The 27,353-nt window shown below is 48.7% G+C and overlaps 1 protein-coding gene across 1 annotated transcript; it reads left to right on the top strand.

Moving 5' to 3' along the window:
- The first annotated feature begins 3,966 nt into the window (after positions 1–3,966).
- On the top strand, positions 3,967–17,427 carry LOC122105948 (ATP-binding cassette sub-family F member 2). Its single transcript, XM_042677246.1, has 15 exons — positions 3,967–4,051; positions 4,703–4,901; positions 6,785–6,997; positions 7,424–7,606; positions 7,685–7,856; positions 10,914–11,009; positions 11,696–11,798; positions 13,763–13,858; positions 13,995–14,114; positions 14,198–14,287; positions 14,605–14,715; positions 15,120–15,182; positions 15,348–15,476; positions 15,953–16,156; positions 16,776–17,427. The coding sequence occupies exons 2-15, from the start codon at positions 4,745–4,747 to the stop codon at positions 16,911–16,913; spliced, it is 1,875 nt and encodes a 624-aa protein (XP_042533180.1). The 5' UTR covers positions 3,967–4,051; positions 4,703–4,744; the 3' UTR covers positions 16,914–17,427.
- Positions 17,428–27,353: the final 9,926 nt, after the last annotated feature.

Below are 27,353 nucleotides of genomic sequence, written 5' to 3'. Positions count from 1 at the left end.
ATATAAATACCCCTGTGTGAAAAATATAAATTGGCAGCTTGATCAGAATCCTTGTCTTGCTGTCATTCTTCGTGTCTCTTGTCCCTTCATTCCTTCTCGCTTAGGTTCACTGCCCTTGTTGAAGTCCTGCAGGTCGGGACAAACTACATTGTATCGAATTATACTATTCCAGGGTATATATCCAAAGGAATAATAATAAAAGAGAGATTGAGGGAGGGAGGGAAAGTGGAAGAAAAAACTAGGGAAGGGGTAACAATGTTCAACAAGAAGTGTACTCCTTACCTTATATATGTAACTGTAGATCCTCAGCACATCACCTTGACAATAAAATTAAATTAAAAAAAGAGAGCTACATGTCTATGTTTATCAAAGCAAAATTCCCATATATGAGATTATAGGATCATCCTATAAGTGGATGAATGGATAAAGAAAATGTAGGGCTGGGAATATGGGTTAGTGGTAGAGTGCTTGCCTAGCATGCATGAAGCCCTGGGTTGGATTCCTCAGCACCATATCAACAAAAAGCCAGAAGTAAATACACAGTGGAGTTGTATTCAGGCACAAAGAAGTGTTTCATATGTGTGTGTGTTACACTACTTCTGTTCAGGTATCACATATCCAAAAATAAGTCAACATACAATAGAAAGATTCCTGAACACTTATGTTTATAGTTCCACTATTCACAGTAGCCAAACTATGGAGTCAGCCTAGGTGTCCTTCAACTGATGAATGGATAAACAAAATGTGGTGTGTAAATATACAGTGGGGTACAGCCATAAGGAAGAATGAGTTTATTGTTTACACAAAAATAAATGTACTGCAGATGTTAAGTGAAATAAACTAGACTCATAAAGACAAATATATTTTCTCTCATATATGGAATCCATATTTAAACAAAAAAACCCAAGAAAGTAAAAAATTAAAGGCTGGAGGTGTGGCTCAGTGGTAGAGCACCTATCTACCAAGCAAGAAACCCAGAGTTCAAACTGTAATACTCCCAAGGAAAGATGGAGCACAACTATTTGGGAAAAGGGGGATCAGGAACATTATATGTGAGAAAATATCCCAGTGTATCCCATTATTTTGTATAATTAATATACACTAAAAGTATTCCTTCTTCGTTTACGAGCTTCCTGAAGCCAGGGAGCCATTTATTACCATTGCAGCTCTATCTGATCCGTCATACAGTAGGTTCTTAATTGCTGGAGGGCATTTCAGGAAAATTAATGATCCATGTATGGAATCTCATGGTTTATCTCTGAAGTATAAGTGCAACTGGAGCATCGAATTAAAGTGGCCCATGTCTGTAATGCTAACTACTCAGAAGGCTGAGATCTGAGGATCACCGTTCCAAGACAACCTGGGCAGACTCTTTTTTTTCTTTTCTTTTCTTTCTTTCTTTGGTCGGTTTTGGGGCTGGGTGCTGTCCCTAAGCCTCTTTTTTTTAAATTTTTTATTGTGATTAAGTGGTTGCATAATTCCCCAAATTTCACAGTATTGTGGGATAGTGATGCTCAGTTAAAGTCACAAACACATTCTAACTTTCCTGGAGCAAATTGTCTATCATAGTCTGTAACATTTATGAGTTCTATGAGCTTTGCGATACAGTTATTTCTTCCACATTGGGAGATACGTACATTTTTTTTGTTTTGCATAGCATCAGCTGTTCCCTCTTTCCCACTTGTTCCTTTCCTCCCATCGCTGCCATTGAGTTGCTTAGTTCATTTTGGTCAATGTCCAGTGCAGCTGATGGGTCCCGCTGTTTTTCCCTGATTCTCTCTAGTTCTGTTTCGTCTTCCTGGTTCCCCTCTGATGTACACATATATACCATACATGTGATCAGCAGCATGGGGTTATTTAGTAGTGATTCAACCAGATGAGTGGAAGTCCTTTGTTTCTTAAGTCCTGCTAATTTTTTTTTTTTTTTTGGTCCGGTCATGGGGCCTGAACTCTGGGCCTGGGCGCTGTCCCTCAGCTCTTCAGCTCAAGGCTAGCGCTCTACCACTTGAGCCACAGCGCCACTTCTGGCTTTTTTCTTTTTGCTTATGTGGTGCTGAGGAATTGAACCCAGGGCCTCGAGCATGCAAGGCAAGCGCTCTACCACTGAGCCACCTTCCCAGCAAGTCCTGCTAATTTTGTCATATCACCTAACATTTTGGGTTTAACATCCACTTATCAGGGAGACCATGTATGGGTTGTCTCTTTGCTCTTGGCTTACCTCGCTCAACATGATTTCTTCTAGCTCCATCATTTCCCTGAAAATGCCATTATTTTGTCATTTCTAATGGCTGCATAGTATTCCATTGTGTATAGATGCCACAGTTTTTGGATCCATTCATCTGTGGTGGGACTTCTGGGTTGTTTCCATATCCTGGCTAGTCCCTGAGCCTCTTTATGCTCGTCTACCCCTCTACCACTTGAGCCACAGCACCACTTCTGGTTTTTGAGCAGTTTATTGGCGATAAATAGTCCCAAGGGGACTTCTCTGCTGGGGTAGCTTCCAACTGGGATCCTTAGATCTCAGCTTCCTGAGTTGCTAGGAGTACAGGTGTGAACCATCAACACCCTCCCATAAGACTCTTATTCCCAAAAATCTAGTCAGAAAATTCTGGCCTGGATGCTGTCCCTGAGCTCTACAGCTCAAAGCTAGAGTTCTACCACTTGAGCCACAGCACTTCCGGTTTTTTAGTGGTTACTTGGAGGTAAGAGTCTCATGGACTTTCCTGCCTGGGCTGGCTTTGAACTGCCATCCTCAGATCTCAGCCTCCTGAGTAGCTAGGATTACAGGTGTGAGCCACCGGCCTGGCCAAGCTGCTACTTTTGAAGACTGTTCTCAGAAGAAGCAACAGCTTTTTTCCCCTCCCTCTCATGTCTCTAATTGTGGTGCGAATGTAAACTAGTGCAGCCCACGGAAATCCATGTGAAGGGTCCTAAAAGTAGAACTACATAGTATCCAACTATACTATACAATCTATGGGACTATTGCTTTGATAAACATGGACGTGTAGCTCTTTCATGTTGACTTTGATTCCTTTGGAGAGATACACTGGAATACTATAGTTGGATACTATGTAGTTCTATTTTTAGAGCTCTCTACACTGATTTCCATAGGCTGCACTAGTTTATACACCAACGGAGTATAAAGGTTTCTCCAGCAGCCAGGAACCTGCAGAAGTAACAATCATAAAGACAGTGCAGCGTCATCGGGCCTGGGCACTATCGCTGAGCTTTTGCTCAAGGATAACACTCTACCACCCGAGCCCCAGAGCCACTTCTGGCTTTTTCTGTGTATGTGGTACTGAGGAATGGAACCCAGGGCTTCATGCATGCTAGGCAAGCACTCTACCACTAAGCCACATTCCCAGCCAGCAGGGGTCTTTTTATTTGAGATGATTTCAGCAAACTCTGGTGGAAGCCCAAGGATTCTGCTACCAAAGGACAGGGACAACGTTGGCACCTCCTAAGTTTGGCTAACAACGGGTCAGACTTTCATCCGTGCCCGTCTGTTTTTGGGGTCCCCTGGGCCCAGCACCTCACCCTCAGCCCTCGGCCCTGACCTCCTCCGCCCCATTGTTCTGACCCGTTCCCGCGTGGGGCGGGCTGGGAACTGTAGTTGCAATCCTTGCTGACTAAACTACTTAGGCCGACCTTCAACTCGTCGTTTCCTTATAGCTCCATTGGTCTCCGAGAGGCGGGGTAAAGCCTGGAACACCCAGCCCGCTCTTCCTAGGAGCAAGCCGGGATTTGCAGTTCCCAGCGCCTGAAGCCCGCCTGCCGGAGAAGGACTCTTGGACTCTTAACTCCAACTCTTAATCGGAGCTTCGCGCCTTCTGATGGCGTCACGAGGCTCCTACGAAGACCCTGGGATACGTAGTAGTTCTCAAGGCGGATTCTTCCCTTGGTTGCCACAACTCAAGGACTACATTTCCCAAAATGCCTCGCGGCGGAGCGCCGACAACCCCCTGACGCCGTGATTGGTCGATGAGCCGGCCGCACGCGGAGGAGCTCCTGGAGCAGCTCTGTTGCGCCAGAGGCCGAGCGGCGCGGCCCTGTGAGTTGGGGAAAGGGTCGCTGGGGCAGGAGGGCGCTCACCCGCGAGGGGCGGCCGGGGAAGAGGAAGGGAGGACCCGGACGGGATGAGGTGGGCTGCGAGGGAGGAGAAAAGGCCTGGGGGAGAAGCTGACGCGCGGGGCGTGGGGGAGGCGGCTGGGGGGCTGAGTGCGGAGACTTTGAGGGGACTGGCCGGGGGAGGACGAGGGCGCCCCGGGAACCAGCTGGCCCCGACAGTTGGGCGATGACGGGGGGGAGAAGGGGTAGGGAGAGAGAAGGCCCGGCCAGCCGGAGGAGGAAACCCGGAAAGTGAAGCTGCTGGCTGGAGCGCGGAGTGCCAAATTGTGGGGAAACAGGAGAGCGGGACAGAAACGGGACCCGAAGTGGAGGCCCTGAGAGCCGCGCGATCCCGGAGTGAGGCAGTTTCTGGGAAGCGGTGGACGGGGCATGGCGGGAGGGACGGGGTTAAGACCAAAAGATCGGCTGAGAGTCTGAACCGGCGAGAGAAACCCTGGCGAAGTTGGCAGAGCTGAGGCTTGGGCAGGGCGGGCCATAAAAAGCGCCCTGGAAAATTCCAGAAAGGGATGGATAGGGTATTCCTTCCAGTAAGTAAATGAAGGATATTGGCGTTATCTCTTTTGCCCTCCTTCAGACTGCCTGCAGGAACAGTAACCTACCCCTGTGGTTCAACACCATGCCCTCCGACCTGGCCAAGAAGAAGGCAGCTAAAAAGAAGGAAGCTGCCAAAGCTCGACAACGGCCCAAAAAGGGGCATGAAGAAAACGGAGATGCCGTCACAGAACCACAGGTGGCAGAAGAGAAGAATGAGGCCAATGGCAGAGACACCACAGGTGGTGACCAGTGGTGCCTTCCTGGTTTGGTTGCTAAGACTAAATGTGTGCTTCAGGCAGAGTCAGAATCTAGATGTTGGATCAGTGAGAAATAGATACAGCTTGCATGGTGGCGAGTGCTATAATCCCAGTACTGGGAGTCAGAAGCAGAAAGATCACAGGTTTGAGGTCAGCCTGTATTACATGGCAAAAAAAGCTGATTGCCAGTGGGTCTCCCCTTTTTCCTAGCTACTCAGGAAGCTCACATCTGAGGGCCATGGTTCAAAGACAGCTTGGGCAGCAAAGTCTTACCTCCAATTATTAGCAAAAAGCCAGAAATGGAGATGTGGCTTAAGTGGTAGAATACCATCCTTGAGTGAGAAAGCTAAGAGCCAGTGCTCAGGCTCTGAGTTCAAACCCCAGCACTAAATAAATATAAACACACACATATACATACATGTGTATAAGTAACCATACACACAGAGTTGGAGTTATTGATCCAAGGAGGCAGCACAAGTGAGCACAAAGATAGGAATTGCACTGCCTTGCTGCCCATTAGACTATGAAAAGGAGTCAGCTCTCATTTCTCAGTGTTCCTAAACATGGTTGCACAAGTATGCCAGGCTCTTCCCACATAGCACCCTGCTCCCCACAGGTGTAGTGCCTTCGCTAACATTGACTTACGAAGTTCTATAGGGCTTCCTGGGAAACACTTGGAGTTCTGTTGTTTCTATTTTGGCATATATTTGTTGACTGCTTCTCAGTACTAGACATGGTAGGATATACTGAGGTATTATAAATACTGTCTGCTGTCGGGTGACTTACTGTCTAGGTGGTAAAGCGTGGTAATGTGATGAAGACTCTCTCAGTCCCTTCTTACTCTAATCCCAGTCTCTTCTCTGCCTCTTAAAAACTTCCTATACCATCCTGTGGTCCATCTGGACTATTCATTGTCCTCCCCACGCCCACTCCTTTGTGCTGGTACCGAAATTTGAACTTAGGGTCTCTGCTTTTTGAGTTTGACATTCTACCAAACCTCTACTTCTGGCTTTTTTTGCTGACTAATTGGAGATAAGAGTTTCATGGGCTTTACCACCTGGGCTGGCGTCAAACTGCCATCCCAGATCTCAGCCTCCTGTGTAAGCTAGTTGGCGTGAGCCCCCAGCCCCCCACTTTCATTGTCCCTTTCATAATGACTACATTTCTGTCCTTTCACATACTGAATTCTAATATGATGGTGTTTGAGCAACCACATTTGACATTTGCCAAAGTAGTTCAAGTGATAAAGAGCCTGCCCGACAAGCAAACCCCAGCAATGCAAATGTGTGTATGTATGTATTGATGAGTTGAATAGTATGATAGTCTCTAATTCTAAGGAAATATGATGTAGTAAGTCAGACAGGCCATGGAAGAGTTTTCTTGGACAGAATAGTGAAGGATGGGAAGTTAATGATCAGAGTGAGGCCAGCCACAGCGGCTCTCACCTGGAATCTGAGCTCTTCAGGCACCTGAGATCTGAAGATTGGGGTTTGCAGCCAGATGGGAGGAAAACAGACTTACCGCCAGTTAAGCACCAACAAATACTTAATAGCCTTTATCCTTTCCACCCAAGTACTAGCCCAGGCCCTGTGTTCAACCCCAGTACTATCACCAAAAAAAAAAAAGACAAGGGGAGTGAACAAGGACACTAGGGATAAGGACATCATGCTACATTCAAAAGATAAGGCTACAAAGTGAGGTTGTCCAAGGGAGCAGATGTAGGACATCTGTGTCTGTATGCTCTGTGAGCTCCTGAAACCTCTGGATGCTCAGCCTGACTTGAGCCCAGTCTTTTGGGATCTGCCCCCTTGTGCAAGAGCTGAATTGTCTACTGTCCCCATCCCTAATTGCATTTCTGTCCCCAGAAGTGGATTTGCTGACCAAGGAGCTAGAGGACTTTGAGATGAAGAAAGCTGCTGCTCGAGCTGTCACTGGCGTCCTGGCCTCTCATCCCAATAGTACCGACGTCCACATCATCAACCTCTCACTCACCTTCCATGGTCAGGAGCTGCTCAGCGACACCAAACTGGAACTGAATTCTGGCCGTCGTTACGGCCTCATTGGCTTAAATGGAATCGGTGAGTTCTTTAAAAGCTAAAGTAGGAGGTTTTTCTTCTTGGCATATGTGTTGTGCCCATCAGTATTTCTAGCAGTGCACAAAGCAAGGACTTTACCCTATGGGTGGCAAACCAGATAAGCCCAAAGAAAAAGGAATTAGCAACATAGAGCAGTATGTGGTAAGTGAGCTGAGTGGCTTATTGCAGTAGGTTCAGGAAGATTTGGTGGGGGATTGGGGCAGAGGTATGGGAAAGCTGTTTGTCATTAATGAACATTAAGCTGGAAAGGTATCCCAAGAATGGAGATTAACAGGATCTGAATGAATGAGAAGATGGAAGATACTCAAAGAACAGTGAGGAAGGGGAGGAGAGGAAGAGTGGGGAAATGGCTGAATGCCATCTCTCTTGTTGGGGAAGTCCATGCTTCGCTCTGCCCTCTTCTGTCAGGGAAGTCCATGCTGCTGTCTGCAATCGGGAAGCGTGAAGTGCCCATCCCTGAGCACATCGACATTTACCACCTGACCCGTGAGATGCCCCCTAGTGACAAGACCCCCTTGCAGTGTGTGATGGAAGTGGACACAGAGCGTGCCATGCTGGAGAGGGAGGCTGAGCGGCTGGCTCACGAGGACGGTAGGACTCCAGACCCAGGTTGGGGTGGGCTTTATCCTGGGAAAGTCTCAGAGCCTAATGGCCATGTGGTACCTACAGCGGAATGTGAGAAACTCATGGAACTATATGAGCGCCTGGAGGAGCTGGATGCTGACAAGGCAGAGATGAGGGCCTCACGGATTTTGCATGGACTTGGTTTCACACCTGCTATGCAGCGCAAGAAGCTAAAAGACTTCAGTGGGGGCTGGAGGATGAGGGTTGCCTTAGCCAGGTGAGTCCCTCCCTTCTTCCTCCATTCCCTTGAGGTTCTCTACTTCTCCTTGTGAATGCTTATTCCAGTGAAACTGTCAGCTGTCTCTAAGTATCAAATGAGACAGACATCAATGGTGTGGAGAGAGTTTATTAGGCTATAGAGTGAGCTGCTAGCTGCAGTGTTCCAGAATGACTGCTCAGTGCTAGATTACCAGCACAGGGTTTAGGAATCTTTGAAGCAGCCCCACCCAGGTAAAACGGTTGAGGTCAGTTTTTCTTTCTTTCCTCCTGATTCCCTTCCAAACTTTTGTGTGCTCCAGCCTTTTGTTTTGTATTTTTTGCCAATCCTGGGGCTTGAACTCAGGGCCTGGGCACTGTCCCTGAACCTCTCTGTGCTCAAGGCTAGCACTCTACAACTTGAGCCACAGCACTACTTCTGGCTTTTTCTGTTTATGTGGTTACTAAGGAATCAAACCCAAGGCTTCATGGTAGACAAGCACTCTACCACTAAGCCACACTCCCAACCCCAGTCCTTCTAATTCTTGCTGTAAAAATGTGGCTCAAGGCATGGCTCAAATGATAGAACACTTTCTTACTATGCTCAAACTCCAGTACTGATGTGTATACATGTATCTGTAAGTATGTGAAGATAAAATGTTAGCTAGATGCATGCCTGTGATCCTGATAGCTTGAGAGGCTGAGGCAGGGAACCAGGGTCAACTCAGGCAAAGTTAGGGAAACTATCTTTAAAAAAAATTTTTTTTTTTGTTATTATAAAAGTGATGTACAGAAGGGTTACAGTTACATAAGTCAGCTAAAAAGTTCCTTTTGTACAATGTTACCTCTTCCCTTGTTCTCTTCCAGTTTTTCCCACCCATCCCCACCTACAAGTTGTATATAGTTCATTTTCAACATAGTGACTAGTGAGTACTGCTGCTACATTTGGGAAACTGTATCTTGAAGATGAAACTTAGTTATCTCTGGAAGCTTGGGTCAAAGTGAGCTTGCAGATCAATGACACCTTCATCCCCCTAGAGTGCCTAGTTATATCACTTTGGTTTCTATTATATAATTAAGTGCCTGAGGCTGCATATTTTATAAGGAAAAGATGTTCATTTTGCTTATGGTTTTGGAGGTTCAAGGCTACCACATCTGGTAGTAACTGCCTAACTGTTAAGTTCTGAGGCAGGACATGTAGCAAGAGACGGAGTATCTGCATCCCCTCTGATTTTGTTCTTATTTATTTGTTTACTTTTTTGTTGTTGGTCGTGGGGCTTGAACTCTGGGCCTGGGTGCTGTCCCTGAGCTCTTCAGCTCAAGGTAAAAGCTCTACCGCTTGAGCCACAGCACCACTTCAGTTTTCTGGTGGTTAGTTGGAGGTAAGAATCTCATGGACATTCCTGCCTAGGCTGGCTTTGAACCACAATCCTGAGATCTCAGCCTCCTAAGTAGCTAGGATTACAGGTATGAGCCACTGGCGCCTGGCTTGTTTACATTCTTTACTTTTTTTTTTTTTGGTCAGTCGTGGGGCTTGAACTCTGGGCCTGGGCGCTGTCCCTGCCCTCTTCAGCTCAAGGTGAGTGCTCTACCACTTGAGCCACAGCGCCATTTCTGGTTTTCTAGTGGTTTATTTGAGATAAGAGTCTCATGGACTTTCCTGCCTGGGCTGGCTTTGAACAGAGATCCTCAGATCTCAGCCTCATGAGTAGCTAGGCGTGAACCACTGTCGCCCGGCTTGTTTGCATTTTTTTGAGGCAGAGTCTTGCTGTATAGCACAGGCTGGCCTCATTCCCTAGTACTAGGATTACAGGCACAAACGCTCATGACTAGCTAGCTCTTTCCCTCTTCTCAAAGCTACCAGAATCCACTCATGGATCTCTATCCTGGAAACCTTACCAAATCCTGAAGCTCCACCTCCAAACACCATCGTCAGATTCTGTTTATGCCCTCTTAACACTTCATACTGGGAGTTCTCTCCCACATATTCAACCAGAGCACTAAATAGATGAGTATTGATGGTACTGGGGTTTTAAAACAGAGCCTTGTACTCTTGGCTATTTTCTTCATGGCCAATACTCTACCACTTGAGCCACACCTCCAATCTGCATTTTGCTTATTAATTAGAGATAAAGTCTTACAGACTATATCTATACAGCCTGGGCTGGCTTCAAACCTTGATCCTCAGATCTCAATCTCCCACCATCCCCTGGCTAAATAGATCATTACTTATCCCACTGTTCTCTGTGAATGAGTTGGTGGTACAGCCCCACTCCGCTAAAGGGTTGCCTGTACAGGCCTTAGAACAGGAGAGCAGTGGTTCCCTGGCTAAGAGCAATCAGATGCTCAGACTCACCTGGGAGCTTCAGTCTCTCCTTCAGCAGGATGCAGGAAGAACGCTGGAATTTGATGTCTGGAGATCTAAGATGTTCCCCAAGAGTGGTGGCTGCGGGATTGGAAACTAGAGCTTCACCAGTTTTTTGTTGTTGTTGTTGTTGTGTTTGCTTGTTTCTTTTGCGAGTTCTGGGGCTTGAACTCAAGGCCTGGGCACTGTCCTGAGCTGCTTTTACTCAAGGCTAGCACTCTACCACTTGAGCCATAGCACCATTTCTGGCTTTTTCTGTGTATATGGTACTGAGGAATGGAACTCAGGACTTCATGCATGCTAGGCTCTATCTCTGAGCCACATTCCCAGCCCTTCACCAGTTTTAAGAGAAGAACATTATTCAGCCCCCTTGCTAGAAGAGGCGGCTTTTTCAGATTGGTCTAATCATAAAACTTTTGCTTTTAGCAACTTAGTTTCCTCTGTAATCTTTTTTTTTTTTTGTCTTCTTGGTGTTCATCAACCACAGTATCAGAATAAAAGATTCACTTCTCAGTCTTATCTGCAGACTACATTCCTATGCTTCTAAGCCCTGCTTTCTTCATTTTTTTTTTTTTTCTCATCTTTGAACTCTGATTTCTCTCCCTTTCCTCTGAGGTATAAAACCCAGACTGATTTCAGGATTGGAGCCAAGCTTGACTCCTTCCATGTCGCACTCCTGATACCAAGATACCTGTCTCCTCTTCTGTCCTTCAGAGCCCTCTTCATCCGGCCGTTCATGCTGCTCCTGGATGAACCCACCAACCACTTGGACCTAGATGCTTGTGTGTGGTTGGAAGAAGAACTAAAGACGTAAGGGGGCAGGTGGTGATGGGTTGGTGTGCCTGAAGCAGTGGGAGTGGGCAGAGAATACAGTGTCCAGAACTGCACAGATAGTAAAGCAGTGAGAAAACTGATCTGAGTCAGGCCAGGCAGGACACCCGAGCTGGCCTTATTGTCTGATTGTGTTTTGTCTGAACTATGTGAGCCTTGAAAAACAACTGTTTTTCCTTTATTTAAGATACACCATATTTACTCTAGAAAGCATTCTTAGTTGATCTACGAGTGTCCTGTAAGGAGGATCATCTGCTTAAGATCCTGAGGCTGTGGCAAAGGAAAAGACTAGCCATACATTCATCCTTGCTTTATGGCTACAGATCTGAATAATGGTGCTGTCAAGCTTTTTAAAAAAGCTTTTAGTGGTACAGTAATTTTTAGTATCTCTTCCAAAAAGAATATACTTGTGTTTATATTGCATCTGTCCCAGCTCTCCTCACCTGGAGTTCTAGATACCCTTCACCACCATCTTCCTCCCCATTGTGTGACAGAAGACTAATGGGCTCTGAAAGGCACCAGAAGCCCCTTACAGCTAGACTGTGGTGCGGCCTAGGTGCTCAGCGGCAACTGGCAGTTGCACTGAGGTGCAAGGAGGGTGAGGGATCTGCCTCAGTTCCCCTGATTCACCATCTCCAGTGCTGTCTGGTTGTTTGGCTTCGCAGTTTTAAGCGTATCCTGGTCCTCGTGTCGCACTCTCAGGATTTCTTGAATGGTGTCTGCACCAATATCATCCATATGCACAACAAGAAACTCAAGTATTATACGGTGAGTGGTGGGCCTCTGCTTGTCAGTCCTCTGAAAGTCTCCTTAAAAATAACGCAGAGGTCTTTTATCTCTATGGCTATAAAAAAAATAGGGACGAGGGGCTGGGGGTTTAGCCCAGTGGAAGGGCGCCCGCCCGGCACGCGCAAGGCCCTGGGTTCAGTCCTCAGCCCTGGAAAAAAAAAAAAAAGAAAAGAAAAAAAAAATAGGGACGAGAAGCTCTGCCTTGACTTACTCTAGGCCTAACGCCTGCACTTGCAGGCTTTCAGACCACAGCCAGCCGAGGTTGGCAGCCCTGGCATGTGGTGTATGTTTGCTGCCTCCTTGTCAGGGAAGGCCCCGCCCCGCCCCCGCCCCCGCCCCCCGCTCATGTGGCTCCTTCACTCTGTCTTGAGAGTCTGGGAACCCAAAAGTCTGGATCTACTTCTCTGAGCACTGGAGGGTGGGGTTAGGGTCTCAGAACCTCCCCTAGTGTGACTTGTTTTTTTTTTTAGTAGTTAGAAAAACAACAAAAATGAAAAAGCTGGGTGCAGTGGAACACACTGTGTAGCGCTCCCCAGCGCTAGGGAGATAGGTGGTGACTTTGTCTCAAAAAAAAAAAAAATCCTTTTCATTCATAATCAGACACACCAAGAAAGTAATAATTTCTTACATAGCCTTCCAGAATTCTGCATACCTGTAAACATTTGTAGAAAATTTCATGTATACATAGATGCTTTATTAAGTATAGTTGTAATCTTAGGAATTACTGTATTCTGGGAATGGAAGTTTGGCTGTAGTGAGGGAGCAAGCACTTGGGCCCTGAATTCAAACCCCAGTACCCAAAGAAAAAAAAGTAAGAGAAGAAAGAATAATCATTCTATTCTATGGATTACGTTTTAAATTTAGCACATCTTGGACCTGGCTTTCCAAATGTATTTCATTGTGGATATCAAGATAGTATCTAAAACTTTTTTTTTGGTGGTCAGGGCCTTGCTCGGCAGGTAGTCTACCACAGAGCCATGCCTCTAGAAGACGAAACTGCAGAAATGATGGTGTTGAATCCTTTTGTGTGTGGGTGCCAGTACTGAGGTTAAACTCGGGATCTCCCGCTCTTGCTCAGCTTTCTTGTTCATTTTGGTGCCCTGTTACTTGAGCCATGCCTCCAACTCTAGTATTTTGCAAGTTAATTGGAGTCAGTCTTCTAGACTTCTTTGCCAGAGCTGACTCCAAACCTCTGTCTTCCAGGTCTCCTGCCTCCTAAGTAGCTAGGGTTTCAGGTGTGAGCCTCTAGCACTCGATTTATTAGGCCCTTAAAATGTATTTTTTAGTTTTCATAAAGGTGATACATACAGAGAGGTTAGTTACAGTTTTCTTTTCTCTCCCATTTCTTTTTTTTTTTTTTTTTTTTTTAGTTGGTCGTGGGGCCTGAAAGCTGGGCCTGGGCGCTGTCCCTCAGCTCTTCAGCTGAAGGCTAGCACTCTACCACTTGAGTGTCAGCCCCACTTCTGGCTTTTTTCTTTTTGCTTATGTGGTGCTGAGGAATTGAACCCAAGGCCTCATGCATGCAAGGCAAGCACTCCACCACTGAGCCACCTTCCCAGCCCCTCTCTCCCATTTCTTGGAGTAGGCACATTTTTAAAGGGTATTTTGCTCCGGTATAGGAATCAACCATGAATATCTAGATGTGTTTCCTCTTGTGGGGATAGCTCTTCTGGTCCTTGTGGTCCATCAGCTTCTGGGGTGATGGTAGTATGATGCTTCCCTCACTGGGTGTCTTTCTGACTAACCAAGTCTGCTTGGCTAGACTCAGTAGAGACTTCACATTTTAGGTTAGATTGTGCTTCTTTAATACATTTCCTTCTTTCTTACTGTACAGACTGATAGCCAAATCAGTGTCATTCCTCATCCCCCCTAAACTCTGAATGAGAACCCAGGACTGAGACCAGGTTAAAGCTACCCACCCTGCCTGGTATATTTCCCTGCAGGGTAATTATGATCAGTATGTGAAGACACGGCTGGAGCTGGAGGAGAACCAGATGAAGAGGTTTCACTGGGAGCAAGACCAGATTGCACATATGAAGGTAGGGAGACGGTAGGGCCAAGGAGTTGGGGGCACTGAGAGAGGCCAGAAAGAAGGCCGGTCGTCCTTCTTCACCCAGGGTCTTACAGGAGTTGTTGAGCCCACACACACTCGCAGCCCCTTCTGGTCTCTTTCAGAACTATATTGCTAGATTCGGTCATGGATCCGCCAAGTTGGCCCGGCAGGCCCAGAGCAAAGAGAAGACACTGCAGAAAATGATGGCGTCAGGACTGACAGAGAGGGTCGTGAGCGACAAGGTGAGGTGGGGTGGGGTGGGCCTGTGTGGCTGCAGGTGTGGGGCAAGGAAGCACCAGGCTGACGCTGCTGCTGCTCTTCCCAGACGCTGTCATTTTATTTCCCACCGTGTGGCAAGATCCCACCCCCTGTTATTATGGTGCAGAATGTGAGCTTCAAGTATACAAAAGACGGGGTAAGTGGAGCAGGGCAGCTCTGCGTGCCCATGGTGGCTGAGGGGCCCGCGACAGTGTGGCCCTGTGCGACCCTCTCCCGTCCTTGATGTGCCTGCTGACCCGTTGGGGAAGGGCTGTGGTTTTCCTCATGGCAGCTGGAGCCTCATCCAAGGGGCTCCTCCATGAAAGGAGGATCTCTCTTCTGGATTGGTGGGTGGAGGCAGTGAGTTGGGGTCTCCCTCTGCTCCCCTGAGGACTGGGACTCCATGATGCTGGTCTGCCAGGCAGACCAGACCCAGCTGCTCACCTGTGTTTGTCTCTCTCTTACCCACCTCAGCCTTGCATCTACAATAATCTAGAATTTGGTATAGACCTCGACACACGCGTGGCCCTCGTGGGGCCCAACGGAGCAGGGAAGTCCACTCTTTTGAAGCTGCTAACTGGAGAGGTACAGTGCTAGGGGAAATGTGGCCACTTGTATAGAAGCAGACGCCATGATGGAAGGGGAAGGGAAGTTGAGCAGGGTGGGTGGGGAGCTCACTGCTGTGGAGCCCCGGAGCCTTAGCTGGAATGGCTGGGGGAAGGGGGAGGAGGCTGCATGCGTGTCTCAGCGCTTTTCTATTTCAGCCCTTCGTTATCCAGTATGGTGCACCTAAAAATGGTAGATACTTTGTGATTAGTCAATGATACAGTGTTTCTTCACCTTTTTGTATGTCTTCCTGAGTATTTTGAAGGATGATTTGAGCTGGTGCGGTGGGTTCTGTTTAGAAAGTTCTATGAGCCCTGCTCAGCGTGAAGCATTTGTGTGTGTGCTTATCTTCCTACGTCTGCTTATGGCTCTCTTCTTCCTAGCTGCTGCCCACAGATGGGATGATCCGGAAGCACTCCCATGTCAAGATAGGGCGTTACCATCAGGTACGGGCCTGGGGTCAAGGCTGGGGTCAGGGTGGGAGAAGGGTTTGTAACTGGCCTGGCCCTTCAGGCATGCTGGCTTACTGCTTAGGTCCTGAGAAGTGCCTAGGTAGAGGCGGAGCGCTGTCCCACAGGTAGCCTCACGCCTGGTGGCCCTGTTTCCTGTAGCATTTGCAGGAGCAGCTGGACTTGGATCTCTCACCTTTGGAGTACATGATGAAGTGCTACCCAGAGATCAAGGAGAAGGAGGAGATGAGGAAGATCATTGGGCGATATGGCCTGACTGGGAAGCAGCAGGTTGGCAGAGGAGGGTGAGGAGAGCTGGGAGGCCCTGGCTCTGCTAACGCCGGATGCTGATTCTAATCCCTGAGCGTGCTTATTACCACATTTCCCCTAGATTGTGACAGGTATGTCACTGTGAGGCTGGGGATAAAGATACAGCACTACTCTCTGAGCTCCCCTTTGTCAGAGTGCCTGAGGGTGAGGCACTTATAATCTAGGAAGCAAGTTCCTGGAAGTGAGGAGTCATGGAGTGGCTCAGTTCTTTGGGACTTCAGTGCCAGGAGAATGGGAGGCGAGACATGCTCTGGCAGGTTGTTTGCTGTCAGGCCTCCAGGACGAACACTGGGCCACCTTCTCCACGTGTGACCTCGGTGCTCTCAGACCTTGTTGTCAAAGCGCAGACATAATCATAGAGGTGCCAGGGAGTGGGGAGGGCGGAGTCCCGCTGCATGCTGGGTGATAGCACATCTTGTGGGTTGTGGTCCTCACAGGTAAGCCCAATTCGGAACCTGTCTGACGGGCAGAAGTGCCGGGTCTGTCTGGCCTGGCTGGCCTGGCAGAACCCTCACATGCTCTTCCTGGACGAACCCACCAATCACCTGGACATCGAGACCATCGACGCTCTGGCAGACGCCATCAATGAGTTTGAGGGTGGCATGATGCTCGTCAGCCATGACTTCAGACTCATTCAACAGGTGAGCCCCAGCGGTGGCCCGCGGCACAGCCCAAAGTGGGTAGCTTGAGGTGGAGGGGAGGGCACTTAAATGGATGTTGGTTGAATACAAAGAAGTGGCTCAGGCCCACGTGGTACGGTGAGGGCCAGCCCTCATGGCTGCTTGGGAGGGATGTTTGCTTACTTGATGGTCTTGGCCCACATGGAGCAGAGGGTTAGGCCTTTGCTCCTGCTCTAAAATTCTTCAGGGTTCTAGTAAGAAGGGCTTGGATTAGGAAGAGGGCTGCCACCAACATTAAAGAAAAAGGCTGGCTGACCATTTCTGCAGCTTTGGAGAAATGGGATAGAAAAAGCATGTGAACAGTGAAGTCTTCGGACAGATCTGGCCCGCTAGGGACCTGACAGTAGAGGAGGTGCAACAGGTCCCGACAAGGACAGCTCCGGGGCCTGCTGTGTGCTGCCCCGCACCGGCTATTGCAAAGAGCGTAGAGGAAGTGAGAGTGATCTGGACGTGGTTCGGGGTGAGGTGGCGGCGGCTTCCATCTCATCCTCTAAAATGGGGGGATCTGGAGGTCTGTTAGATGGGTGAGGAGAGGGCGGGAGAGAGAGGAGTCAGTTTCAGACTAGGATCTGCTTTTCAGGTCGCACAGGAAATTTGGGTCTGTGAGAAGCAGACAATCACCAAATGGCCTGGAGACATCCTGGCCTACAAGGAGCACCTCAAGTCTAAGCTGATTGATGAGGAGCCCCAGCTCACCAAGAGGACCCACAATGTATGAGCCCTCAGCTAGGCTTGGGTCAGGAGTGCCACCTGACCATCGCTCAGGACAGGACCCCGGGGCCACACTCCCACGCTGCTGCACTACCGTCCCCAGCCTCTTCCCGCCTCAGCCTGCCTCTGCTGCACTCTGTTACCTTACTGACGGCCAGACAGCGCCCGTCTGCCTCCCATCCTCCTTCCAATTCCATCTATCCAGTCTGGACTCAGCTGGCTTTTCCCTTGGCTCCTTGCTGGTTACTCCGCCCTGAGAAGGTTGCAGCAGAGGTGCTGGGTTAGCCCAGCCCACAGCTCTGGATTTGGCCTGTGGAGGAGTTTAAGAGCCTCATTTTCTGGGTCTTGGTGATGTTGGAGGAATGTTCCCAGCCCACCACCCCATTCCTTTATGCTTCCAACTTGGAGCTCTGAGCCAGAGCCTTACTAGTTCTGGTCAGTTTTTTAATAGTTATTTTAACAGTGTAACTTTTAGACCTGCGTGACATCTACAAAGCATCCAATAAAGAAAGAGGAAGCCATGTCCCCTCCTTTCCTTCCCAGGTGTCTGGGGCCTTCTTCCCTCCTCCGCGAGGCCTGATGTAGGGCTGACGGCTTGAAGAATGGCTCCTTCTCTGCTGCTTTGGATGGTGCCTGTTAGGCCTGTGCCTCACAGACTTTAGCATGAAGTATCGAGGGGGGAATGGTCAGCTGGAGGCCTTCGGGTCACCTCACAGGGCCTCACTAGAGTTTCTGGTTCTGTAGGTCTAGGTACAGCCAAGAGTCAACATTTCTTTTATTCCAATTTATTAATATTTAAAAGGGTTATCTTTATATACATCCGGAAATCAGTACATTTCCTTTTCACATAGTGTCATCTGTTCCCTCGTTCGCTCTCATTCCCCCTCTCCCATCTCTGCCCACGAGTTGCATAGTTTATATCAGTGTCTGATACTGCCAGTATGTTCCATTGCTACACTTTTCACCCTTTTCCCTCCGATTCTGTACCCTCTGACTTAACATTTCTTTTTCTCTCTCCTTTCCTCCCTCTCCTTCCTTCCTTGCCTCCCATTTTTGGTGTGCTGGTACTGGAGCTCAAACTCAGGGCCTCAGCTTTTTTGCTCAAGACTGGTACCCTACCTCTTGCCATATCATCACTTCCAGCTTTTTGCTGGTCGATTGGAGATGTCTCATGGACTTCTGTGCCCAGGCTAGCTTCCAGCCAAGATTCCCTGATCTCAGCCTCCTGAGTAGCTAGGAGTAGAGATATAAGCCAACCGGCACCTGGCTAAGAATCAACATTTCTAACAATTCCTGATGATGAGATTGACACGGATTTAGAGGTTGACTTGGGAAGCATTGCCCTTGAGCATGTTTTATACAGGCTGACTCCAGCTACCATACATGGAACACTTGTTAAAAATACAGAATCTCAAGCCGGGTTCCAGTGGCTCACGCCTGTAATCCTAGCTGTTCAGGAGGCTGAGATCTGAGGATCCCAGTTGAAAGCCAGCCCAGGTACAAAAAAGTTGGTAAGACTCTTTATCTCCAATAAATCACCCAGAAAACCAGAAGTGGCACTGTGGCTCAAGTGGTAGAGCATTCGCCTTGAGCTGAAGAGCTGAGGGACAGCGCCCAGGCCCAGAGTTCAAGCCCCATGACTGACAAAAAAAAGAGACAATCTCAAAGTCCTGGGCCTGTTCTGTATGGTGGAGAGGGAGGACAGGCATGTCAGAATCTGCATCTACTGCTGTGTGTGATACAGGGAGTTCTATTTCACCTGGTTTTGTCAGCTGTCTAGCTTACTTGTAGTCCTGAGTGTTTCACAGCCTGCGAACTTGGAGCCTGTGTGTGTTAGGCACGCCCATGGCCAGCCTTAACCTGGTGCACTCAGCCCTTCACCTCCAGAGCGGCAGCAGCTACCACGGACAGGACGTATGACAGCACATCTAAGATTGTGTCTTAAACCCCTAGCAGGCCTGTAGTCAAGTGGGAGATTCAGCAACACATAAAAGACAAATCAGGAGCCAAGCTGATTTAGATAGTTTACCCAGAAGTACTGAAAGGGAGGGAGGTTTGCTCTGAGCAGTGAATAGGGCTTTGGAAGTGCAAGAGCTTCCCTAGGCGAGGGACTTAAGTGTCCAGTGGGGCAGGTGTCCTCTGCTCCACTGTGCTGCTAGAGGTGCCTGTCCCGAATCTCCAGAGCCTCAGTTCCAGGGAGGATGGCATTTGAAGGCTGGCTGCTGCCTATCCTTTGAGTTGTCTTCAAGAACTCTGTGTTGGGGTCTTTAGTCTATGACATCTTTATAGTTGTGTAGTCTGTTCAGCCTGTTTGTCAAAAATCTTGCCCATTTTAAGAATGCCTAGAAGATTCACAAATTATGTACTCTAAACATAGTACAGTGGTGCCGTGTCTCGGAGTCTGAGCTGCCCTCACAGCCTCTGAAGCAAACCTTAGTAGTTGGAGGGGGACAGGGTGGGCCCTGCCTGAGGACATCACCCCGTCCCATACTCCGCTGCTCCAGGCGTGTGTAATCAGCCCTCACATGCCCGAAACATCTGCACCTGCAGGTGCTGAGATCACTTTCTCTATTTCAGAATGGCCTTTTTCTTTGCAGCTACCTTCCACCCGCAGCCCCACCTCATCTGCCTTCACAGAGCCGCCTCCATCCCTCCATGTCCACTCCACAGCCTAGGGCCTATCTGCTGTCTCCCATCCGAGCTAAGCTGGTCTCCATCCTCTGCTCCAGATTCTTTGCTTTTCGCTCTCTTGCCCCCATGCTTCGTGATTAAATCACAACCCCTCCTCCAAGGCCAGCTTTGCGTTCCCACTGACTGTGTGACTGCTCTAGCCCTCCAGTCTCCATACCGGCCTCGTCTCTAACCCACTCCATAGCCAAGCTCAGGGGTGTTTGCTTGGGGGAGGTGGACTGGCCTGGATTGAGTGCATTTCCACACGTGTGTGCATTCACCTGGGGAGGGTGGGCGGGGGACATCAGGACAGGGCACCCTGGTCCCGAGATGGATCTGGCGCAGGTTCTAGTTGGGTTGAGGCCCAGCTCTCAACTCCCCACATCGGGCGCTTACAGCCACGCCTGGCTGTGGTGGCTGGCCATAGAAGCTGCTCCATGGTGCCAGGGGGCTCAGGGGCTATGTGTGGAGAAGGAGCAGCAGCTACTGTCCAGGGGCACAGGATGGAGCTCGAGGCAAAAAGCTCAAAGTGCAAAAAGTACTGTTTTTATTTGTCTTCATAGGAGGGGGTGAACTTGGGGTCTTGTGATGACTAGGCAGAGGCCTCAACCACTAAACCCTCACCCCGAGTCAGAGACCTGCCCAGTGGTATTTGTTTTGCTGGTCCTGGGGTTTGAACTAAGGCCAGGGCACTGTCTTGGAGCCTCTCTGTGCTCAAGGCTAGCGCTCTACCACTTGAGCCACAGCACCACTTCTAGATTTTTCTGTGTATGTGGTACTGAGGAATCCAACCCAGGGCTTCATGCATGCTAGGCAAGCACTCTACCACTGAGCCACCTTCCCAGCCCCTTACTCAGTATATTTCTCCAAAATGCTGAAGCAGACTGTGGTAGCTGACTGAGAATGTCATATGGAGAAACAACTTGCTTTTATTTATGCTGGTGGGTGCAGAGGAGTTTCTAGTCCAGACTCTGAGCCCGGACAATCCTTTCATCAGTAGACACAGGTATTTGGAGTTTGGTTTACCACTGCTTCCTCCCCACCCCCCACCCCGCACACACACACATATGGTTCTCGTTTCTTGAAAATGCCCTGCAAGCACTGTTCGCAATAGCTAGGATATGGAAACAACCTAGATGCCCCACCACAGATGAATGGATCCAAAAATTGTGGTATCTATACACAATGGAATATTATGCAGCCATTAGAAATGACAAAATAATGGCATTTGCAGGGAAATGGATGGAGCTAGAAGGAATCATGTTGAGCGAGGTAAGCCAAGAACGAAGAGACAAACGGTACATGGTCTCCCTGATAAGTGGATGCTAAATCCAAAAGGTTAGGTGATACGACAAAACTAACAGGACTTAAGAAACAAAGAACTCCCGCTCATCTGGTTGAACCACTACTAAATATCCCCATGCTGCTGATCACAAACATGGTATATAACATGTGAACACTGTTATATATTACAGACTGTGGTAGAAATTTGCTCCAGGGAAGTTAGAATGAACTTGTGACTTTGAAATTATGTAATCATTTAATCACAATCAAAAAAAGAACCTCGGGGAAGGGAGGGAGGGAGGGGATGGTAGGGGGAAAACAATGGAGGGGGTAACAATGTTCAAGAGGAAGTGTACTCATTACCTCACTCATGTAACTGTAACCCTCTGTATAGTAGCTTTACAATAAAATAAAATTAAAAAAAAAAAAAAAGAAAATGCCCTGCAAGCCAGTGCTGCTAGTGGCAGGTCTTCCTTACCCAGTATACTGTTAGAGGCCCAAGGCCGTCATGAAAGTGTACCAGTCATGTGACACGGGGCTTGCCAGACTTAAAGCGGCCTGTTCCCACGTGTGTGACGGTTTGAAATGCGCGTGTGAAGCCAGGGTGTGGTCTAGGACAAGTGTCCAGGTCCTGAGGCTGCCAGAGGCAGCGTAGTTTTTAACCTGCCATCTGGGCAGAGCTCGTGAGCAACAGGTGACGGGGCTTTGCAACGCACAGCTGCTCTACGTGGCAGTGAGCGGAAGCAGGCCATGCTGGGACCAGAGAAAGGCATCTATTCCAGCTGTTTCCCCTTCTGGGCCTGGAAATCCTTCGGCTGTGCTACTCTCAGGCTCTGGGGGTGTGAACCCATCTGCCATCCATCTTGTGTAGCCCAGCAAGACAGGCTGTGCTGGGAGAAGATGGAGGTCTGGTCAATGGAGGAAACAGCATTAGAGCCTTTTTTTTTTTTGGTTGGTTGTAGGGCTTGAACTCGGCCTGGGCGCTGTCCCTGAGCTCTTCAGCTCAAGCCAAGTGCGCTGTCACTTGAGCCACAGCGCCACTTCCAGTTTTCTGGTGGTTTATTGGAGATGAAACTTTCCTGCCCGGGCTGGCTTTGAACCACAATCCTCAGATCTTAGCCTCCTGAGTAGCTAGGATTACAGGTGTGAGCCACCAGTGCCTGACTAGATCCATATCTAAATAACCTGCTGAGAGCATTAGGATATCATTTTTATCTTTTTAATTCCTCCTAATATTTTCTTCCCCTTTAGTTTTAGAAATAACCAGTGGAAGCCAGGAGCCAGTGGCTCACGCCTGTAATCCTAGCTACTCAGGAGGCTAAGATCTGAGGATTGTAGTTCAAAGCCAGCCCAGGCAGGAAAGTCCCTGAGACTCTTCTTTCCAATAAACCACCAGAAAACCGGAAGTGGCACTATGGCTCAAGCGGTAGAGTGCTCGCCTTGAGCTGAAGAGCTGCAGGACAGCGCCCAGGCCCAGAGTTCAAGCCCCACCACCACCAACAAAAATGAATCAGTGGGACTGTTGTTATAAGGTTCTGAATTTTTCTTTGAAAAATTTCAAACACAGAAAACAATATGTGCAGCGTCCACCCATCTGTCATGGACTGTGTGTGTATGGTGGTCCTGGGGCTTGAACTTAGGGCCTGGGGCACTGTCCCTGAGCTTTTGTGCTCAAGGCTAGCACTCTACCACAGAGCTACAGCTCCACTTCTTGCTTTTTGTGGTTAATTGGTGAAAAGAGTCTCATAGACTTTCCTGCCCAGGCTGGCTTTGAACCTCGATCCTCAGATCTCAGCTCCCTCAGAGACTATGATTACAGGTGTGAGCCACCAGTGTCCCACTTTCCCACAGCCATTTGACCACGCATTCTCTCTCAGCCTCTGCCCTCTCTCTCTGCCTTACCCTGAGGCCCACTCATTCAGGAGAGAGGGGAGGGAGGGGAGGGCACCTGTGCAAATCTAAACTCCTTCCCTTTATGATTGGCTAGACTTGGCTTATGGCCCACAGCTTCGCTGATGGCTGGTATCCAGCCCATGGTCATACTAGGAAGGTATTCACTCAGATCTCAGCCTCACAATGAGATTCTGCGAACTGAGAATTAATGAGCCACATTTGGGTCCTATGACTCTGAAAGTGATCCAGACACCCAGACCCAGGAGGCCCCACCCAGGGGCTCTGCCCCTTTCCTTCACCCTTGCTGCTGAAGGTGTAATTCACAGCTAGCAATGTCTACAACAGCTGGAGAGTGGCGGGGACAGGCTGGATGGAGCTCAGCTCAGCTCAGCTCAGCTCTGGGGTGGAATCTACGCTTTTGTCAAGATTCTCTGCTAATTTTCATATTCAAGTATGAGAATTCCTCCTCTTTTGCTCCTTGCTGCTGCCTCTCTTCTCTCCTCCTCCTTGCCTTTTTCTTATCTCTATCCATCCAGAAGTCCAAAACACTGAGGCAAAGATGGCCCCCACCAGCCACGGTGAGGCTGCCATCGATGGCTGCCAGTGAGCCGGACTCTGCAGTGTGCGCTCACCTCACTTTTCCACTCTATACCACTGAGCCATAGCTCCACTTCCAGTTTCTTGGTAGTTAATGGAGAGGAGTGTCAGACTTTCCTGCCCACACTGGCTTCAAACTGTGATCCTCAGATCTCAGCCTCCTAAATAGCTAGGCAAGTAAGAGCCACCAGCAACCGGCGGATCCCCTGGGGCTTGAACTTAGGGCCTGAGCGCTGTCTCAGAACTTCTTTGGCTCAAGGCTAGCACTCTACCACTTGAGCCACTGTATGACTTCTAGCTTTTCTGAGTAGTTTATTGAAGATGAGAGCCTTATAGATTTTCCTGCCTGTGCTGGCTGTGAACCACAATCCTCAGATCTCAGCCTCCTGAGTGGTCAGGATTACAGGTGTGAGCCACCAGCCTGGCTTTTTCACACACTCTTAAAATTTTTGATTCTAGTATTAGAACTTGAACTCATGGCCTCACACTCTCACACGGGTGGTGCCCTACCACTTGAGCAACACCACCAGGTTGCTGGTAAACTAGAGATAAGAGTCTCTCAGATTTGTCTGCCTGAGCTGGCTTCAAATCTCAATCCTCAGATCTCAGTCTCCTGAATAGCTGGAGTGCAGGTGTGAGCCACCTGTGCCTGGCTACACTTTCCAACATGATCTTTACTGTGAACCACGTGAGCTCAGCTGATACTCGTGAAGGAGCGTGGCCGTGCTCACTGATACGAGAAACAAAGGAAATTCAGATTTCAGAGCTTCTGGTCTCAAATCCAGCACTTTTTCTTCCCATCCACGCAGGCCTCCCAGGGCAGTTATACGTGACAGTAAAAGCAGGAGCTGGGGCTCAATGGTACAGTGCTTCTATCCTGGAGGAGTTAAAACCTTTTTCTGTCAAAGTGGTTGCTTGATATAAGCGCTGCCATTTTTAAGGGAACCTGGCATCTTATAAGACACCTCTTAGTTATGCTACATCCTGTTGTAAGCGCTGTTTTTCTAGGGGCTGGAGGCATGCGGGGCTCAAGTGGTAGAGCCAGAGCTAAGTAAGAATTTTTTGACAAGTTTTGGCCAGGTGTCCTAGTTTGGGTTGATTGCCCAGATAAACTTTTAAGCCTTTTCAAATTAGCAGTCATGCAAGATTGCGATCCTACATTCTGGCCAATCAGAACAAAAGGTAGTAATGGGTTGGAGATAAACCCTGGGTAGACTGTCTAACCAGCGCACTTGCATACTTGTTTTCTTATTAGCAGAACGCAAATTTGCCAAGTTCCTTTCCAATTGGTGCCCTTATTCCTTCTTGACACCACAATACCCGAAGACATTTCTAATAATGCTCAGTGTTAGGGAAGATCAAGCACACAAAAGGAAAAAAGAAACCTCGTGATCAGATCAGATTCTAATCATCACTGAAGAGGAACACCAAATAACAGAGCTGAGTTGGAGATACACAGGGCGTGGAAGGAGGCATCCAGTTTAAGTACAGTCACCTAAGTGAACTGGGGGGCCAGGCGACTGCAGTAGACAGTCACAGAGAACTTGTGAAGACGTTTAGGTCAAAAGGCCATACTGCTTCCTATTGTGGCTGAAAAGAATGATTTATATTTAGATGAAGATGTTCCCAAATACTGCTCTGGGATGAGGATTTCCAAGAAAAGGTCCTGGAGAAGAAGACGGGAGATCAATGAGCCATGCGAGCAACACTGGGTTATGAGAACAAGGCAGATCCCCCCACCCCCTTGCACACACAAGAAAGAATAAAGGCAAGTTGCATTAAATAAAAAGCTATGGAGGCTGGGAAGGTGGCTCAGTGGTAGAGCGCTTGCCTTGCATGCATGAGGCCCTGGGTTCGATTCCTCAGCACCACATAAGCAAAAAGAAAAAGGCCGAAAGTGGCGCTAGCCTTGAACTGAAGAGCTGAGGGACAGCACCCAGGCCCAGAGTTCAGGCCCATGTCCGGAACCCCCCCAAAAAAAATTAAAAAAAAAAAAAAAAGGCCATGGAGCTGATGGTGGCGTGCACCTATAAACTTGCTACTCAGCAGGCAGCCTGGGCCAACATCAGCAAAACTGTATCTTAAAAAAACTATCACAGGCTCATGCCTGTGATCCTAGCTACTCAGGAGGCTGAGATCTGAGGATTGCAGTTCAAAGCCAGCCTGTGCAGGAAAATCTATGAGACTCTTATCTCCATTTAACCACCAAAAAGACTGGAATGGAGCTATGGCTTAAGTGATAGAGTGCTAGCTAGCCTTGAACTAGAAAGCTCAGAGACAGCACTCAGGCCCTGAGTTCAAACTCCAGGACTGGCACAAAAATAAAATACTGGAAGGTCACATCTGAGCTAAAGAAAGAAAGTTTCTTCTGGAAGAGAAGTTTTCATGGGAGCAGGGTCTTTAAGACAAATATTTATCCAGAATTTCACAGTGAACAGGTGCCTTCAAGTAGAGACTACAATTGTATTTGATTCTCACAGCTGTGCCCGTCGCTGCCTACCCTTTGCTGTCACACCTTTCTACGAGCAGTCCAGAAGAGCGTCCCCACCCCGCATTCTCAGCCCCTCCCCTCGGCCTTAACAGAACAATGGATCGGAACTCTCAAAGCCAAGCTGTTCCGCCTCTGGCTTTGAGGGGAAAGCTCAGTTCTCAGTTCCAGAGCCTGGCTGAGGAGTGGTGGTGTAGCAAGCAGGCACTATGTCTGAAGCGTGAGTGTGGTGGGCTGGCCAGCCCTGCTGAGGCCCCAGCTGCTTACGTTCATCGGGTCCCCATTATCACCCCAGATCACTACAGCACCGCATGGGTGGCTGCACCCAGGGTCTCACTCGCACCGCCACTCCAAAGGGCCTCTTCCACTTTTTTAAATTGTTTTTGACTCGTGTAGGTACTGGGGCTTGAACTCAGAATCTTGGGTGTTATCTCTCAGCTTTTTACTTATTTATTTTGTTGGTCATGGGGCCTGAACTCTGGGCCTGGGCGCTATCCCTTAGCTATTCAGCTCAAGGCTAGCACTCTACCACTTGAGCCACAGCGCCACTTTTCTGTTTATGTGGCGCTGAGGAATCGAACCCAGGGCCTCATGCATGTGAGGCAAGCACTCTACCACTGAGCCACCTTCCCAGCTCTCCCTTTGCTTTTTTCACTCAAGGCCCCACTTAAGGCTTTTTGGTAGTTCATTGGAGTCTCATGGACTTTCTTGCCTAGGCTGGCATCAAACCATAGCCCTTGGATCCCGGCCTCCTAAATTGCTAAGATTATAGGTGTGAGCCACTGGCCCTGGTGGCTGGCACAAAAGGTCTATTCTCTACCGGAGCTCCAAGCCATCTATTTTTGAAATCCTAAAAGTCCAAATGCATTCTTCTTGCTCCTAAACCAATTAATTCATCAGGGACCAACCCCAATCTTATACTTTGTGTGTGTGCTAGTATTGGGGCTTGAACTCAGGGCCTAGGCACTGTCCCTTAGCTTCTTCACTCAACACTGGCATTCTACCACTTGAACCACAGCTCTACATCTGCCTTTTGAGTGACTAATTGGAGATGAGTCTCACTGACTTTCATCCCCGCTAGCTTTGAACTGTGATCCTTAGATATCAGCCTCCTGAGGAGACAGGATTACCGGCTTGAGACATAACCACTGGCCTTATGCTTTCATACCCCACTGGGTCCTACTCAAGCCCAACTTCTTCCGAAGCCCTAAATGCACAATTCTCCCGCCTCCCCACGGCCCCTTCTCCAAGGCTCAGAGCACAGTATGTAACCGCTCTCTCCCCCAGAGCTTACCAACGCCTCTGGGAGGCTTCCCACATGACCCTGCAAGAACTGTTGAATCAAGAAGGGCCGATGCTGGAACCCACGCCCAGCCGGGAGCGCTCTTCCTTCCAGTACAGGCTGGCCATGCTCTACCTGTACTACCTGGGGCTCCTGCGCCGGTTCGACCTGATCTACGACCAGATGGTGCAGCCTCAGAAGCGCCGGCTGGTCCGGCGCCTGCTGGACGGCGT

The sequence above is a fragment of the Dipodomys spectabilis genome, unplaced genomic scaffold (assembly GCF_019054845.1).
Source record: "Dipodomys spectabilis isolate Male_0828 unplaced genomic scaffold, ASM1905484v1 ptg000034l, whole genome shotgun sequence".
Taxonomy (NCBI): domain Eukaryota; kingdom Metazoa; phylum Chordata; class Mammalia; order Rodentia; family Heteromyidae; genus Dipodomys; species Dipodomys spectabilis.
This window is presented reverse-complemented; position numbering and strand designations above follow the sequence as displayed.

Excerpts from the sequence above, each read along its gene's own strand:
- LOC122105948 (XM_042677246.1), top strand. The coding sequence starts at position 4,745 with ATGCCCTCCGACCTGGCCAAGAAGAAGGCAGCTAAAAAGAAGGAAGCT. Across the intron at positions 15,183-15,347 it reads AGATAGGGCGTTACCATCAG|CATTTGCAGGAGCAGCTGGA; the intron begins GTACGGGCCTGG and ends TGTTTCCTGTAG. Across the intron at positions 15,477-15,952 it reads GCCTGACTGGGAAGCAGCAG|GTAAGCCCAATTCGGAACCT; the intron begins GTTGGCAGAGGA and ends TGGTCCTCACAG.